The sequence below is a fragment of the Lithobates pipiens genome, unplaced genomic scaffold, assembly GCF_037356315.1.
Source record: "Lithobates pipiens isolate NorthernLeopardFrog02 unplaced genomic scaffold, aLitPip1_a1.2 Scaffold_27, whole genome shotgun sequence".
Classification (NCBI taxonomy): Eukaryota; Metazoa; Chordata; class Amphibia; order Anura; family Ranidae; genus Lithobates; species Lithobates pipiens.
Window position 1 is genome coordinate 143667475 of NW_027507788.1, and position 13517 is coordinate 143680991.

Here is a 13517-nt window from a genome sequence, read left to right on the forward strand (position 1 = left end):
ACATTATAAAAATATTCCAATAGGGACACTTGTTTCCATGACAACTGTCTAAATTGGAAATATATCCTCTCACTTCCAGTGGAGTCTAAAGGACAGCAGTGAAGGGAAATCTTGCCAATGAGACACAGATGGCAAACACAGGCAACAAATTTTAACTCTCACTTGCTGTATACGAAATTATAGAAAAAACGTTTTGGCTTTAAATATACTGTACTTTACCCACTAAAGCCCTGGAAGATTTTACCCCCTTCCTGACCAGAGCACTTTTTACAATTTGGCAATGCATTGCTTTAACCGACAATTGTGCGATAATGCATTTCTGTACCCAAACTAAATTTGCGTCCTTTTTTTCAGAAAAATTTAGGTTTCTTTTGGTGGTATTTGATCACTTTTGTGTTTTTTATTTATTGCGCTATAAAACAAAAAAAGGAGCAACAATTAAAAAAAAAAAAAAATAATAATAATATTTTTTACTTTTTGCTATAATAAATATCCCCCAATTAAAAAAAAAAGTCTTCACCAGTTTAGGCAAAAATATATTATTCTACACATATTTGGGGAAAATAAATAAATAAATAAAATCGCAATAAGCGTATATTGATTGCTTTGCGCAAAAGTTATAGCGTCTACAAACTATGGGAAAGATTTATGGTATTTATTATTATTTATCTTTCTTACTAGTAATGACGGTGATCTTTTTAGCAGTACAGCGACATTGAGAAGGACAAATCGGACACGTTTGACACATTTTTGGGACCATTGACATTTATACAGCGTTCAGAGCTATAAATACTGATTAATGTGTAAATGTCACTGGTAGGAAAGAGGTTAACACTAGAGGGCGATCAAGGGGTTAAATGCGTGTTCCCTAGATGTGATCTAACTGTATGGAGATGGGACTGAGGAGTCAGGGGAGAGGAGACATATTGTTTGTTCCTACTAAGTAGGAACAATATGTCTCCTCCCCTGACAGAACAGGGATTTGTGTGTGGCTCTTGTGCACGCGAGGCACGCGCAGGCCCTCTGGCGGCTCTTAACGGGGAACCGGTACCCGTACAGGGTTTCACGCAGCGGTGCCATTGTGCCGCAGTAAATCTACGTGAGTCGGTTAAGCAACGCCTACAGGTCTTGTTTACCCACCTTGTGACTGGACAGTGCAAGGAAAAGCAGCACATTGATGAGCTTATCTCAGTAACTTGGCTGTTTTCCCCATCAGTGTGATCCCAATTAGTACATGAACCCTGTAACACAATTGACTTGCTACTTGTGCTGCTTCTTCCTCTTCTACTCTGAGCTCCACTATACTAGGATTGAGGCAGATATGAAGTCAGACTAAGGCACCTATGCTGCTTGTATGTATAAAAATAGGATTTTTGTACTCGCCGTAAAATCCTTTTCTCTGAAGTTCAATGAGGGACACAGCACCTTTAATCTAGACCTTAGAGTTATATCGCCACCTTCAGGAGAGGACTAGGCAGAATATGTAAAAAACAGCAAAACTGCACAGTACCGCCCAGGGGGTGGTCCTACTGGCTTTAACCCCTCACTCTGCTTCCAGCAGCTCAGTTCGTCAAAAAGCAGTACAAACATAGATAGGAGGGGTGGGTGCTGTGCCTGTCAATGAACTTCAGAGAAAGGATTTTACGGCAAGTACAAAAATCCTATTTTTTCTTTTGTTCATTGACGGACACAGCACCTTTAATCTTGACCTTAGGGACATCCCCAAGCAGTGTCATAAAACGAGGGGTGGGAAAAGCAAGAAAATAAACTCCCCCCATAATAAAAAGAACTCAGAGGAGTTGTAACCTTAAACAGCCACCTGCAAAACCTTGCGGCCGATGCAAGCATCCGAAGATGCGCTCACATCAACCTCGTAAAATTTTGTGAAAGTGTGAACAGTCGCTGCCTTACACACCTGGGAAATGGACGCTTGATGTCGGAAAGCCCAGGAGGCACCGATTGCCCTGGTCAAATGTGCGGTGACAGGAAAGGAGGGTGCCTGCCCCTTAAGGCATAAGCCTGAACCACCATCTGTCTGATCCATTGAGAAATGGTGGCCGACGAGACCGCCACCGATACAAACAACGAGTCCGACCTCCGGAAAGAAGCCGTAGCAGACAGATATACCCGCAGAGCTCGGACCACATCCAAGGAATGCAAAGCAACCTCTTTTGGATGTGACGGCTGAGGAGATAGGGACGGAAGCACAATGTCCTGATTTAGATGAAAGGCCGAAACAACCTTTGGAAGAAATGAAGGCTTACGGACGCAGCACCGCCTTATCCTTGTGGAGGATCAAGTAGGGAGACTTGCATGACAAGGCCGCCAATTCAGAAACCCTCCTGGCAGATGTAATAGCCACTAGAAAGACTACTTTCTGAGAGAGTGTGTCAATAAGGGAATCTCCTATGTTTTCAAATGGCGGTTTCTTAAGCACCGAGAGCACCAAATTCAAATCCCACGGAGGCAGCGGTGGTCGAACCGGAGGGATCCCCTGAACAAATGTACTCACCAGTGAAAGAGTGGCCAAAGCTCGCTGGAAAAAAAGACAGCCAAAGCCCATACCTGCCCCTTAATGGTGCTTAATGCAAGTTTCTGATCCACTCCTCGCTGCAAAAAACAGCAGGATCCTGGAAACTGAGTATGTGCGCTGACGCCACCCCATCTCCTCACACATGGAGATGTAGGCCTTCAACGTACAATGATAAATCTTCCAAGAAGATGACTTCCGTGCCCTCAGCATAGTGGAGATTACCAAATCGGACAGACCTTGGCACCCTAGCACCTGGTTTTCAACAGCTATGCCGTTAAAACCAGCCACGGTAGAAGGATGAAGTATTGGACCTTACCACAGAAGGTCCTCTCGCATCGGCAGCCGCCAAGGAATATCCACCACCATTCGTACTATGTCGGAGTACCAAGGACGTAGAGGCCAATCTGAGGCAATCAGAATCACCGGAATCCCCTTGGCTTCCACTCTGCATAGCAGACGTGTTAGAAGTTTGAGTGGGGGGGGGGAGCATAAATTAGCCGATAATGCCCCCATGGAGCCACCAACGAGTCTGCTGTGTCCGCCCAGGGATCTTTTGACCTGGCCACAAACCTCTGTACCTTCCGATTGAGTCAAGAAGCCAAGAGATCCACAACTGGTGTGCCCCACCTTAGGCAAAGGAGCCAAAATACATCCGGATGCAGTGACTATTCCCCTGGTCCAGCAACTGACGACTTAGGTAGTCCGCCTGCCAGTTTTTTACGCCCAGCATGTATACGGCCAACAGAGCTGGCATGCACCGCTCTGACAACTAGAGGATAAGAGCGACCTCCAGTGCTGCAGCCGAGCTCCCTCCTTGATGGTTGACATACGCCACTGCCATGGCGTTGTCCAACTGGATCCTGACTGGACGCCCTTGCAGCCTCTGTGACCATGTGAAGAGGCACCGCCTGATCGCCCGAAGCGCCAGCACATTGATCGGCAGGCGGGATTCTTCTCGTGTCCAGCGACCCTGGGCCGACTGTACGCCCCAAACCCCCCCCCTCCAGCGGTCAGGCTGGCGTCCGTTGTGATCACTGCCCAATGAAGAGGAAGGAACAACTTCCCGGACCAAAAGGGCCGGAGATCTCAGCCACCAGAGAAGACTCCCTGACTAGCTGGCTCACCCGAATTTGACAATCCAGGGATGTCGGAGATTTGTCCCATTTGGACAGGATCTCTTTCTACAAGACTTGAGAGTGTAATTGAGCATAAGGTACTGCCTCGACAGTGGCTACTAGGACACGCATACAAAAAAACACAGTGACAACCACCTGCGGGACACCAACAACTTCACCGCAGCTTGAAGAGTCTGCAGCTTGTCTGAAGGAAGAAAGACTCTCACTTCTGATGAGTCCAGAATCAAGCCCAGGTACTCCAGACACATCAACACGACTTCTGGAGGTTCAGTACCCAACCAAACTCCCGAACAGTCTGTATGGTGACTGACACATCCTCCCTTAGCTGCTCTAAGATCGTCCAGGTAACCCACAATTGCGATCCCTCATTGCCTTAGCAATGCCAGAATTGAGGCTAACACCTTGGTGAAACCCCTTGGTGCCGACACTAGGCCAAAAGGGAGAGCTACAAATCGGTAGTGCTCGACCCCGACCACAAATCGCAGAAACCTCTGATGCCTGACGCATATGGGGACATGCAAGTATGCATTCTTGATGTCCAAGGACACCAGGAAATCCTCCTGATGGAGTGCAGTGACCACGGAGCGTACTTATTCCATCCTGAACCTTTGTACTTTCACAAAGCCGTTGAGGGCCTTGAGATCCAGGACCGAATGGACCCCTTCCTTCTTTGAGACTACAAACAGATTGGTGTAGAATCACCTCACGCAGCAGCAGGTCCTGTACTGCCCCGAACAGAGCTTCCCCATGAGCCGGAAGATGATGAAGGTTGGAGGGAAAAAAAAATCTGTTTCGTGGACAAGAAAGAAACTATCTTGTATCCTGATGAAATCAGTTCACAGATCCACTGGTCAGAAAGTAGGGAGGTCCATCGGGCTGCAAACTCTCGAAAGCGACCCCCCACCCGAGAGTCCGGTGGGGGCAAACCTTCATGCGGCAACAGATTTGCTCGCAGGTTTGTTTGGTTTGTGAAACCAGGGATGCTTGTGTCCCTCAGTAGGCACCAATCGGACTGGGAGTGCTTACCTGCCGACCCGGGCGGACGAAAAATCTGCTTCTGAGTGGAAAAGGAGGGCAATTGCCTACGGCGTGGCTCCTTACCCTTCCTGGGCTGTGGGAGCAATGTACTCTTTCCCCCAGTAACAGTCTTAATATAATCTACCCAGTGAGGCTCCAAATAGCCTCTCCCCCTGGAAGGGCAAATGCGCCAGTGCTGCAGACCAGCATTTAATCCAAATCAGGAGTCGTAGCACCACAGTTGATACTGAAGCTCTAGAAAGCAAAATGGGGCCGTATCCAAGGCCACATCAGACATGTTTCAGGCCCCGAACCAACTGGTCTGCCAGTTCCATGCAGACGGGGAAACCTGTTGCTTCTCCAACTCACGGTGTAACAATTTAGCCCATTCAGTAAGCATCTGTGACACCAGGGCCCTGGCTAACACTGGCCGTAATGCTGACCCGACTACCATAAACATGGACCGTGCAATCGCCTCTGCCCTTCTGTGGGAAGGATGCTTGAAAGCAGGAGACCCTTCTACCGGAATCGTGGTTACCTTATTTAACCACTTCCCGACCAGCGCACGACGATGTACGTCGACAGAATGGCACGGTCAGGCATATTGGCGTACATGTACGTCCAATCTTCAATGCCGTCCTGCCATCGGCGGCGCGCTCCCGCGCTGGTCGGGTCCCGCCTGGAGTCCGGTCGCGGGACCCGCGGACTCGATCGCCACGGGCATACCCGCGATCGTCTCACGGGACGGCTGAATGGAGGAAATGCCGTGTAAACAGCATTTCTCCATTCTGCCTAGCAACTAGTGACGCTGATCTCTGCTCCATGTGATTGGAGCAGAGATCAGTGTTCACTAAATGAAAGCCCAACCCCCCCACAGTTAGTAACACACCCCTAGGAACACTTAACCCCTACACTACCACCCACTGGTTAACTCTTTCACTGCCAGTGTCATTTACACAGGAATCACTGCATTTATATAGCAGTGATTACTGTATAAATGACAATTGTCCCAAAAATGTGTCAAAAATGTCCGATGGGTCCCCCACAATGTCGCAGTCACAATAAAAAAAATCGCTGATCGCCGCCATTACTAGTAAAAAAAAAAAAAAAAAAAAAATTATTAATAAAAATGCTATAAAACTATCCCTATATTGTAAACGCTATAACTTTTGCGCAAACCAATCAATAATCGCTTATTGTGATTTTTTTTTACCAAAAAAAAATGTAGAAGAATACGTATCGGCCTAAACTGAGGGAAAAAAAAGTTTTTTTATATATTTTTGGGGGATATTTATTATAACAAAAAGTAAAAAATAATGCGTTTTTTTTCAAAATTGTCGCTCTATTTTTGTTTATAGCGCAAAAAATAAAAACCGCAGGGGTGATCAAATACCACCAAAAGAAAGCTCTATTTGTGGGGGAAAAAAAAGGACGTCAATTTTGTTTGGGAGCCACGTCGCATGACCGCGCAATTGTCAGTTAAAGCGACGCAGTGCCGAATCGCAAAAAGTGGTCTGGTCTTTGACCAGCAAAATGGTCCGGTCTGTAAGTGGTTAACCTGGATACCGGGGGTCAACAACAGGAGGAGATGTCAATTTTTCTCAGGAAACTCTCCTCAAAGGGGTAACGCATCGCCATTCGTCTCGGGACTGAAAAAGCCCACTGCGGGCTTCACTCCTTGTAAATAAACGTATCAAAATAAGTTAGGTAGGGAAACACCTTAGCAGTGGGTGCCAGCTTGTGGGACCCAAAAGGGATACACACCTCTGTAGATGCCCCTGCCGTATCATCCATCTTTAGGGTATCCCACACCGCTGTGATAAGTGCTCCTACTAACAGTTTTTCCTGCGCCGACCCAGACATTGAGTCATCCGAACGGTCCGAACGGTCCTGGTCCGCATCCTCTGCAACATCAGAAAAGGGGCTGCCTGCCGCAGTGGGACCCGAGGCTGAATCAGAGCTTTCCCCAGAAGGCGGTGGGGGGGCGGCTTTTTTTTACCCCCCTTGCTCCCACACGCTGCTTCCACCCTGGCAACAAAGGACTCCAGGACTGCTAACAGAGCGTCCATAGACACTGCAGGTGCAGGGGAACTAGTTCCAATAACAGGGATGTCTGGGGAAGAAGCGCCAGCTTCTGACGTAATGCTGACCTACTCTCGCCTGTCACCACTAGGGACCTAAAGTCACACAAAACGCCCACAATCCTAGCTGGCACAGACTGAGGGGCCCCCCGCAGGACTCACCACCCTGACCCAGGTACTGCGCTGTGCTGCTGCCCTGTGCCAGCCATGAGGTGTTCTGTGTAAGTTTTGCGTCGTTCCAGAATGAAAAAGCCACCAAGCGCTAGAGGTAAAACAAACTGAGGCTACTAGAAAGGCCGCCTCAACAAAAAACGTCTGAGGGCATCGGGAAAATGGCTGTCAGACTTCCATAACATGGCCGATTAAGAAAACGGTCTGTGGCTACAGAGAAATGGCCACGGTTTGCGCGGGGGCCAGCCCACATGGCATCCACACAGATACCCCACCACGGCCTACAAACAGGGAAAAAGATGGGTGGACCACCAACCGTCCAGCGCAGCCCCCTGCCAGGACTCAGAGGCCCCCCCCCCCCAGAGGACCCCCGGCCAGGTACATGCACCGCACCCCCTATGTCCAGTCACACAGTGGCCCATAGCATGGGGAGGAGGGAAAAGGACAGGGAGAGAAGAAAGGGAGAGGGAGAGACCCCCTAGTCGACCTCCCAGGGAATGCCGAGACAGGTGGAACCATACTTATCCCTCCTGCAGGGACTGCTGGACGCATTCCACAGACAGACCCATCACCCGAGCAGTACGGGGTGGCTGTCGGCCACGGCACACTGTGACACGGACAGCAGTAGCCTGGTCATATGTGTGCCCCAGAGCATATAGCTCACCAGCCGCTCCTGTATCAGACGGGCCATGTCGTGGCCGACCCAGCGCATAGCTAAGGTCTCCTCACGCTCGATGGCCAGGCTCGGGAGACTATCAGAATCTATATTATCCAGCCTGTCAACCAGCCCAGCTGTTGATTGTAGATCACAAGAATCAAAGCAGAAAAAAAGAAAAAAATCCTCAGGACCAATGGTCCCCACAGGGAGCCAGGTCCTTCTCCTATACTAGGCAGCAGAAAATGAGTAGTAGTAGTAGTAGTAGTAGTAGATGAGTGGAAGCAGAGTGAGGGGTTATAGCCAGTAGGACCACCCCTGGGCAGTACTGTGCAGTTTTTACATGCTCTGCCTAGTCCTCTCCTGAAGGTGGCGATATATCCCTAAGGTCAAGATTAAAGGTGCTGTGTCCGTCAATGAACGAAAGAAAATATATTTAGCACTGTAATAACACACACACAAAACTGCACTAAAGTTGGTAGTTGCTATTTTACATAATCCAGACATCACTGTGATGAGCTTGCAGATGACGCTTTCTCCCGATGAATAGTGCAACACTGTTGCTGTGTCAGTCCAACCTGCCTGTAGGTCTTTTGTACCAATAAAATAATTTGCCTTTGCTTTTCTAGCCATTAAATCACTAAAAGTTTTCTTGGCCTTCCAGAAACACCCCCCAAAAAAAAAAAACATTTAATCTCTTACAGCTTACCAAACTTTAGATGTGGTGGCTGCATTAGTTATCGATTTTAGGCTTTTTTTTCACCTAGCGAACCAGTCAGCAGCACACTTCCTGCCTTAGGGTGTCTGCATTCTGGGTGAAGCAGACACCTTAGACAGTAGCATTGTCAGTCTGCCATGAGCTGGAACTTAATAATGGTTTTCTTTTTGGGTTTATTACTGCTCAAATGTGTGTCTTTTATATCAGCCTGGAGTTGAGCTGTAAGCATTTCATATATCAAGTGCTATAAACAGAAAAGGGAAGTTTTTGAGTCTTCTACAGCATTACACTAGATTTTCAAAGAAGGGGAAAATAGTTCAGAATGCACAATCTGCAAACCATCTTGTCTTGTCTTGAACTATTTGCTGCTCCCCTCTGCTGACTACAATGTCTTGCACAGACTTGCCAATCTCCTCCTCTGGTGAAACATTCAGAAGAAACCACATTTGCATGACCGTGGAATAACCATACCTGAACGTTACTGGAGAGATCTTCCCCATAAGGGCGTATGCTGTGACACTTTGTAGGTGGAATAAGACACCATCAATAAGTAGTAAGACAATAATGTCCCAGCTGTAGCTAAAATTCTTTGCATTTTTCCCAATCAGTGGTACATCCTGCAGAGAGATCAGAGATACGAGTAAGTTTAGTATACATATGGTCTTCCTTTCCATAAAATGTCAGTATTTTTTTTTTCTATTTATTCTTTTTTTGCCTTATTTTTTTACACTTAAAATATTTCTACATAAATACATAAATATTCACACATTTTACCTTTTTACCTGAAAAGCAAACACCAGTCAAAACAGAACCTATAATGCATATGAGAAATACAAGGGCTCCCCCCTCCCACACACTGCTCTAGTGCATGTCCACCCACTCCCTTAGTATTTGCGAACCCCGATTTGTAATAAAGGAGATATATTCCCAAACACTAAGCAGCCTCAGCTATTCGCCACACATTTCATTCCAGCTGCAGAAATTTGCATATTCTTACCACCAGAAATTGCAGGTTGTGCTAATTGCCCATGTGAATGGAGCTTTAAATTTGCTTTGCTGTGGCCTGTATGAATGTATATATAAAGCACAATTGCATATTCAGACAAAGTGCAATTGTTCACCCTGGGTAGTACTCCTGACCTAAGCTAAGCTAAATCATTGTAGCCCTACATCAAAACACTCCTCATATTAGTTTGTGAGATACAGCAAGGAACAAGCAGTTCCCTCCAAGAAGGGGGAAGTTGCCAACATCCAAGGGAAGACCACAAAGGACTAATCTGATGCTCCTTCCAGTGGAAGGGTCTCCTGCTTTCAAGCAAGACCAGGATAGAGGAGACAATCCTGCTTACCTAAAGAGAATGATAAATCACTCTGGGGGATACCTGTTCCCAAGCCAAAGAGTATGGGGATGAGGTAGATTGAGGGTCCATAAGAGAAAGTGAGACTGTCCCGAGAGGGGGCACCTGGGCCTCAAGGACCTTCACACCATTGACAGGGAGAAGTGTATGAACTGTTGAAAAAATTCCCAATAGAACAGAGTATAGACCTTTTCAGCGAAGGTTTTTGCTGAACAGCCTCACTTGGGAGGCAGTAGCTGCCAACGATAGACACCTGCAGTTGAACCTTGCAAGTATTATGTCTTTCGGAAGGGAGCCAAGCGCAAGAGGCCACGAAACTGCTTCTCTTCAGAGAATCAGTTTACCAGCATCTAAATTGCCTGTAGATGGCCTCACTGCATATGAATTCCTGCATCCTTTAATGGACAAGACAGAAGTTTACTGTGATTTGCATATTTTTTCCCAGCTTAGTGACCCATAAACTATGAAAGTCACAAAGTAACAGGCGACATGCATTCTCATAAAAGTCAGCATTGGTTAGCCCCAAAATGTACCTCATGACAGATGTACAGTTGTGCTGAAAATCCCCTGCTGATCGGAGATGAGCAGGGCAGATGACAGGTCTGTGTCTGCTCAGCTTATCCATATGCTGACCAGGCTATAACCGAATGACAGCTATAATGTGGCCGGCTAGCTCTGGGACGCAGTCATATGAAGGGGTCCTGTGATTGTGACCACTGCGGGGCACGGGCAGCGCGCTCTGTGATAGCAGTGTCCTCCAGGCACTGCTGATATCCGGGGCCCCCTTATTAAAGAGGGCTCCCGGATTCCGATAAGCCCCACGCCCGCAGACCCCGACAACCAAACGGCCAGGGTTGTCGGGAAGAGGCCCTTGTCCTCATCAACATGGGGACAAGGTGCTTTGGGGTGGGGGGGGGCCACGCGGGCCCCCCCCTTCCCCAAGGCACCCCTCATGTTGAGGGCACGCGGCCTGGTACGCTCGTCCCCCCCCCTTTCCTGGCTGGCCGGGTAGCGTGCTCGGACAAGGGTCTGATGTGGACCCGGGGGGACCCCCACGCCGATTTTTTTCGGCGTTGGGGTTCCCCTTCAAGTCTATACCAGGTGGTGGGGCCAGCGACGTCTCCTTCGCAGGCCCCGCCTACCTGGAGACGCGCTCGAAATGAGCGGACTTTCCTCCGCGTGTGTGGGTGAGTCCGTTCATTTCAAAAGTAGGGCGGATAGTACGGCGGACTTAGTACGCCATATTACTCCGCTGAAAAAGTGCCGTGTGTGGGCAAGTAGCTCGTTCGGAAAGTCCGACGGACAGTCTGGCGGTAAGTCCGCCAGACTAAGTCCGTCGGATAGTCCGCTATGTGTGTACGTGGCATTAGAGCTGGATGAACAAAGATTCAAATCCTTTGGCAGATATAATCACTTTAGGAAATGTATTGTACTTAGTAATCCTTTCGGAGTTTACCTTTAAGAAAAAAAATCAGAGTGTTCACGTTTATGAGACGTAAAGTGAATCACAGTAATACTTGCAGTGTTATTTTTAAGTATATCCATATATCCAGGAGCATTGTTTTTGGCTTGGATTGCTTAGGGAAGGGTCTCCAAACCCAAGTAAATCCACTAAAACATTTGTCACTGGAACACGTTCCCACTAGAAGATTTCTGCTCTATTCCTGTTTGGGTATCAACTCAAGTTTTTGGATTTTCCCTCACCTTCAGTCCTGGTGAGAATGGTCACTAAGACAAATAAGAGGGTAAAACGCCCTTAGGGAGACACAGAACGCAATACAAAATCTGCTAAGGATTCTAACCCCTGATAAGGCTAAAAAATAAATAAAATAAAAAACCATGGGAGAAAGTGTAACAGCTCTAGCTCATAGCCGATGCATGTTAATATATATATTAGGCCCAATTTATTAGTTTACAGATCACTATTGAAAGCACAGCTTATAATTTAGTCACATAAAGAGCACAGCCTTGATTTGGTTTATCCACTAAATAAGGTGTTGTGTGACAGCCTATAATGTTCTCTACTTGATATGGGTTGTACAACTTGGTAAAACCTGCCCTGACAGATTACTCACAATACAAGAAACATATCCTGATACTGAGCGCTCACTGGTAATTAAACTGCATAATCAAATACAGGCCTGCAGCCAGATGACAAAGTGTTATTGCAAACACAAAAAACAAAAACTAAAAAAAAAAAAAAAAAATAAAAACCTAAAAAAACTAAAAATAAAAAAAGAAGAACACACAGGTACAGCTCATATATTGCTTGTTTCACATCATTCACGCCCCACACTCATTTAATAAATAATAATTTTTGGGGGGATTTTGGCTTTTGATGCCACAGGACCTTGTCACAGCACTGTAAACAATACCACACTATATTGCAAGCGATTGCATTTTCTTCTAAATTCTGGTAAACTGCAGTGCTGTATCACATTAGGTATATTGCTAATGTCTGCCCTTTGAGTTTGGGGTCACACAAATGCTGAACAAGAAGTCGATCCTGTCCAACTTTACTCAGCCTATCTACTGGCTCTGCCATAGTAACAAGACTAAACTTTACACATGACACTTCAAAAGTGCACCGATTTGCATGAATGTGAAAGAATGAACTATTGTGTCTGCCTTCTGAATCATCACAGCGTTCTGCTAAATTACACTGAACTGTTCTAAGATATGGTGGCCATAGACCGTCCAAGTACCAGATCATTCTAACTTATTGTACTGATAATGTGCTCAGGTATGAGGCACAAAGGACTACTGGGGCCAACAAACAACTGCTTTGATAGACAGGAGGGTTGATATAGTCATGAGAAATCTACATTTGCATCTACAATCAGTCATCTTATGATCACTGCAATGGTTTTGCACAGAACAGCCCCAATCCTCTTCCCAGGTCCCCCGGCAGCACTCCTGGCCTATCCCTCATGCCAAGTGTTTCAATAGCAAGCAGCTTGCTATGGGGGCACCCGAACAGGTTTGCTCCTGAGCCTCTGTTCTGGGGCCATTCACACATACGTAAACCGTAATCGCACCACACATGAGAAGTATTGCCACGAACGTCAGAGTAACAGTTCTAGCACCAGACCTCCTGTCCAACTATAAACGGGTAACCTGTAAAAGCATTTAAAACATTGCCTGTGGATAATTTAATGCACCGTAGTTTGTCACCATTCCATGGGCGTGTGCAATTTTAAAGCATGACACATTTGGAATCCATTTACTTGGCGTAACATCATCTTTTATATATATATTTTTTTTACACTTAACAGAGTCTTATTGAAAGCAGCAAGAACACATTACATTAGAGACATTGGCAATACAACAGTGCACAGCACAAATTTGGCAGAGTGGGTTACAACAAGGTAAAGTAAGATGCAGTTATACAACATTGTTAACCATTGCAAAGTACAGAAACCAGATACATGGGTACAGAAAATAGCCATTTCTGGCACTCAGGTGTGCTGTTTGTCAGGTATTTGATTCTAATACTTCGCAGGGAAGAGAAACAGTCGCTCAACATAGATTTTACTCTGGCAGCTCATTACAGGTGGCGGCATTACCCAGCCAGGTATCCCAAATTTTCCCATACTTTGCTTTGCATCCCATATGGGCATATATCTCCTTGTAGGGAAGAACCTTATTAATTGCAGATATCCACTCTTGCAGTGTCGGCGGTAAAGCCTGAAGCCATCTTCTTACTATAAGCAACCTGGCCATATAGAGTGATTCTTGGAGGAATATTTTATGAAATTCTGGGTCGGGGAATATTCCCAGCAAGCATTGTTTGAGGCATAACGTTAGGGGCGAACCCATCTTGTCGTGAATGTACGATGTGAGACCAA

At 46.5% G+C, this 13517-nt stretch overlaps 1 protein-coding gene across 2 annotated transcripts in view; it reads right to left on the reverse strand.

Moving 5' to 3' along the window:
* Positions 1–13517, reverse strand: part of SLC35E2B (solute carrier family 35 member E2B) — a 123597-nt gene that overhangs the window by 10667 nt on the left and 99413 nt on the right. For both annotated transcript variants that reach the window (XM_077457598.1, XM_077457599.1), the window contains one exon: positions 8783–8928. In XM_077457598.1, the coding sequence (XP_077313724.1) occupies positions 8783–8928 (146 nt within the window). The remainder of the gene's footprint in view (positions 1–8782; positions 8929–13517) is intronic.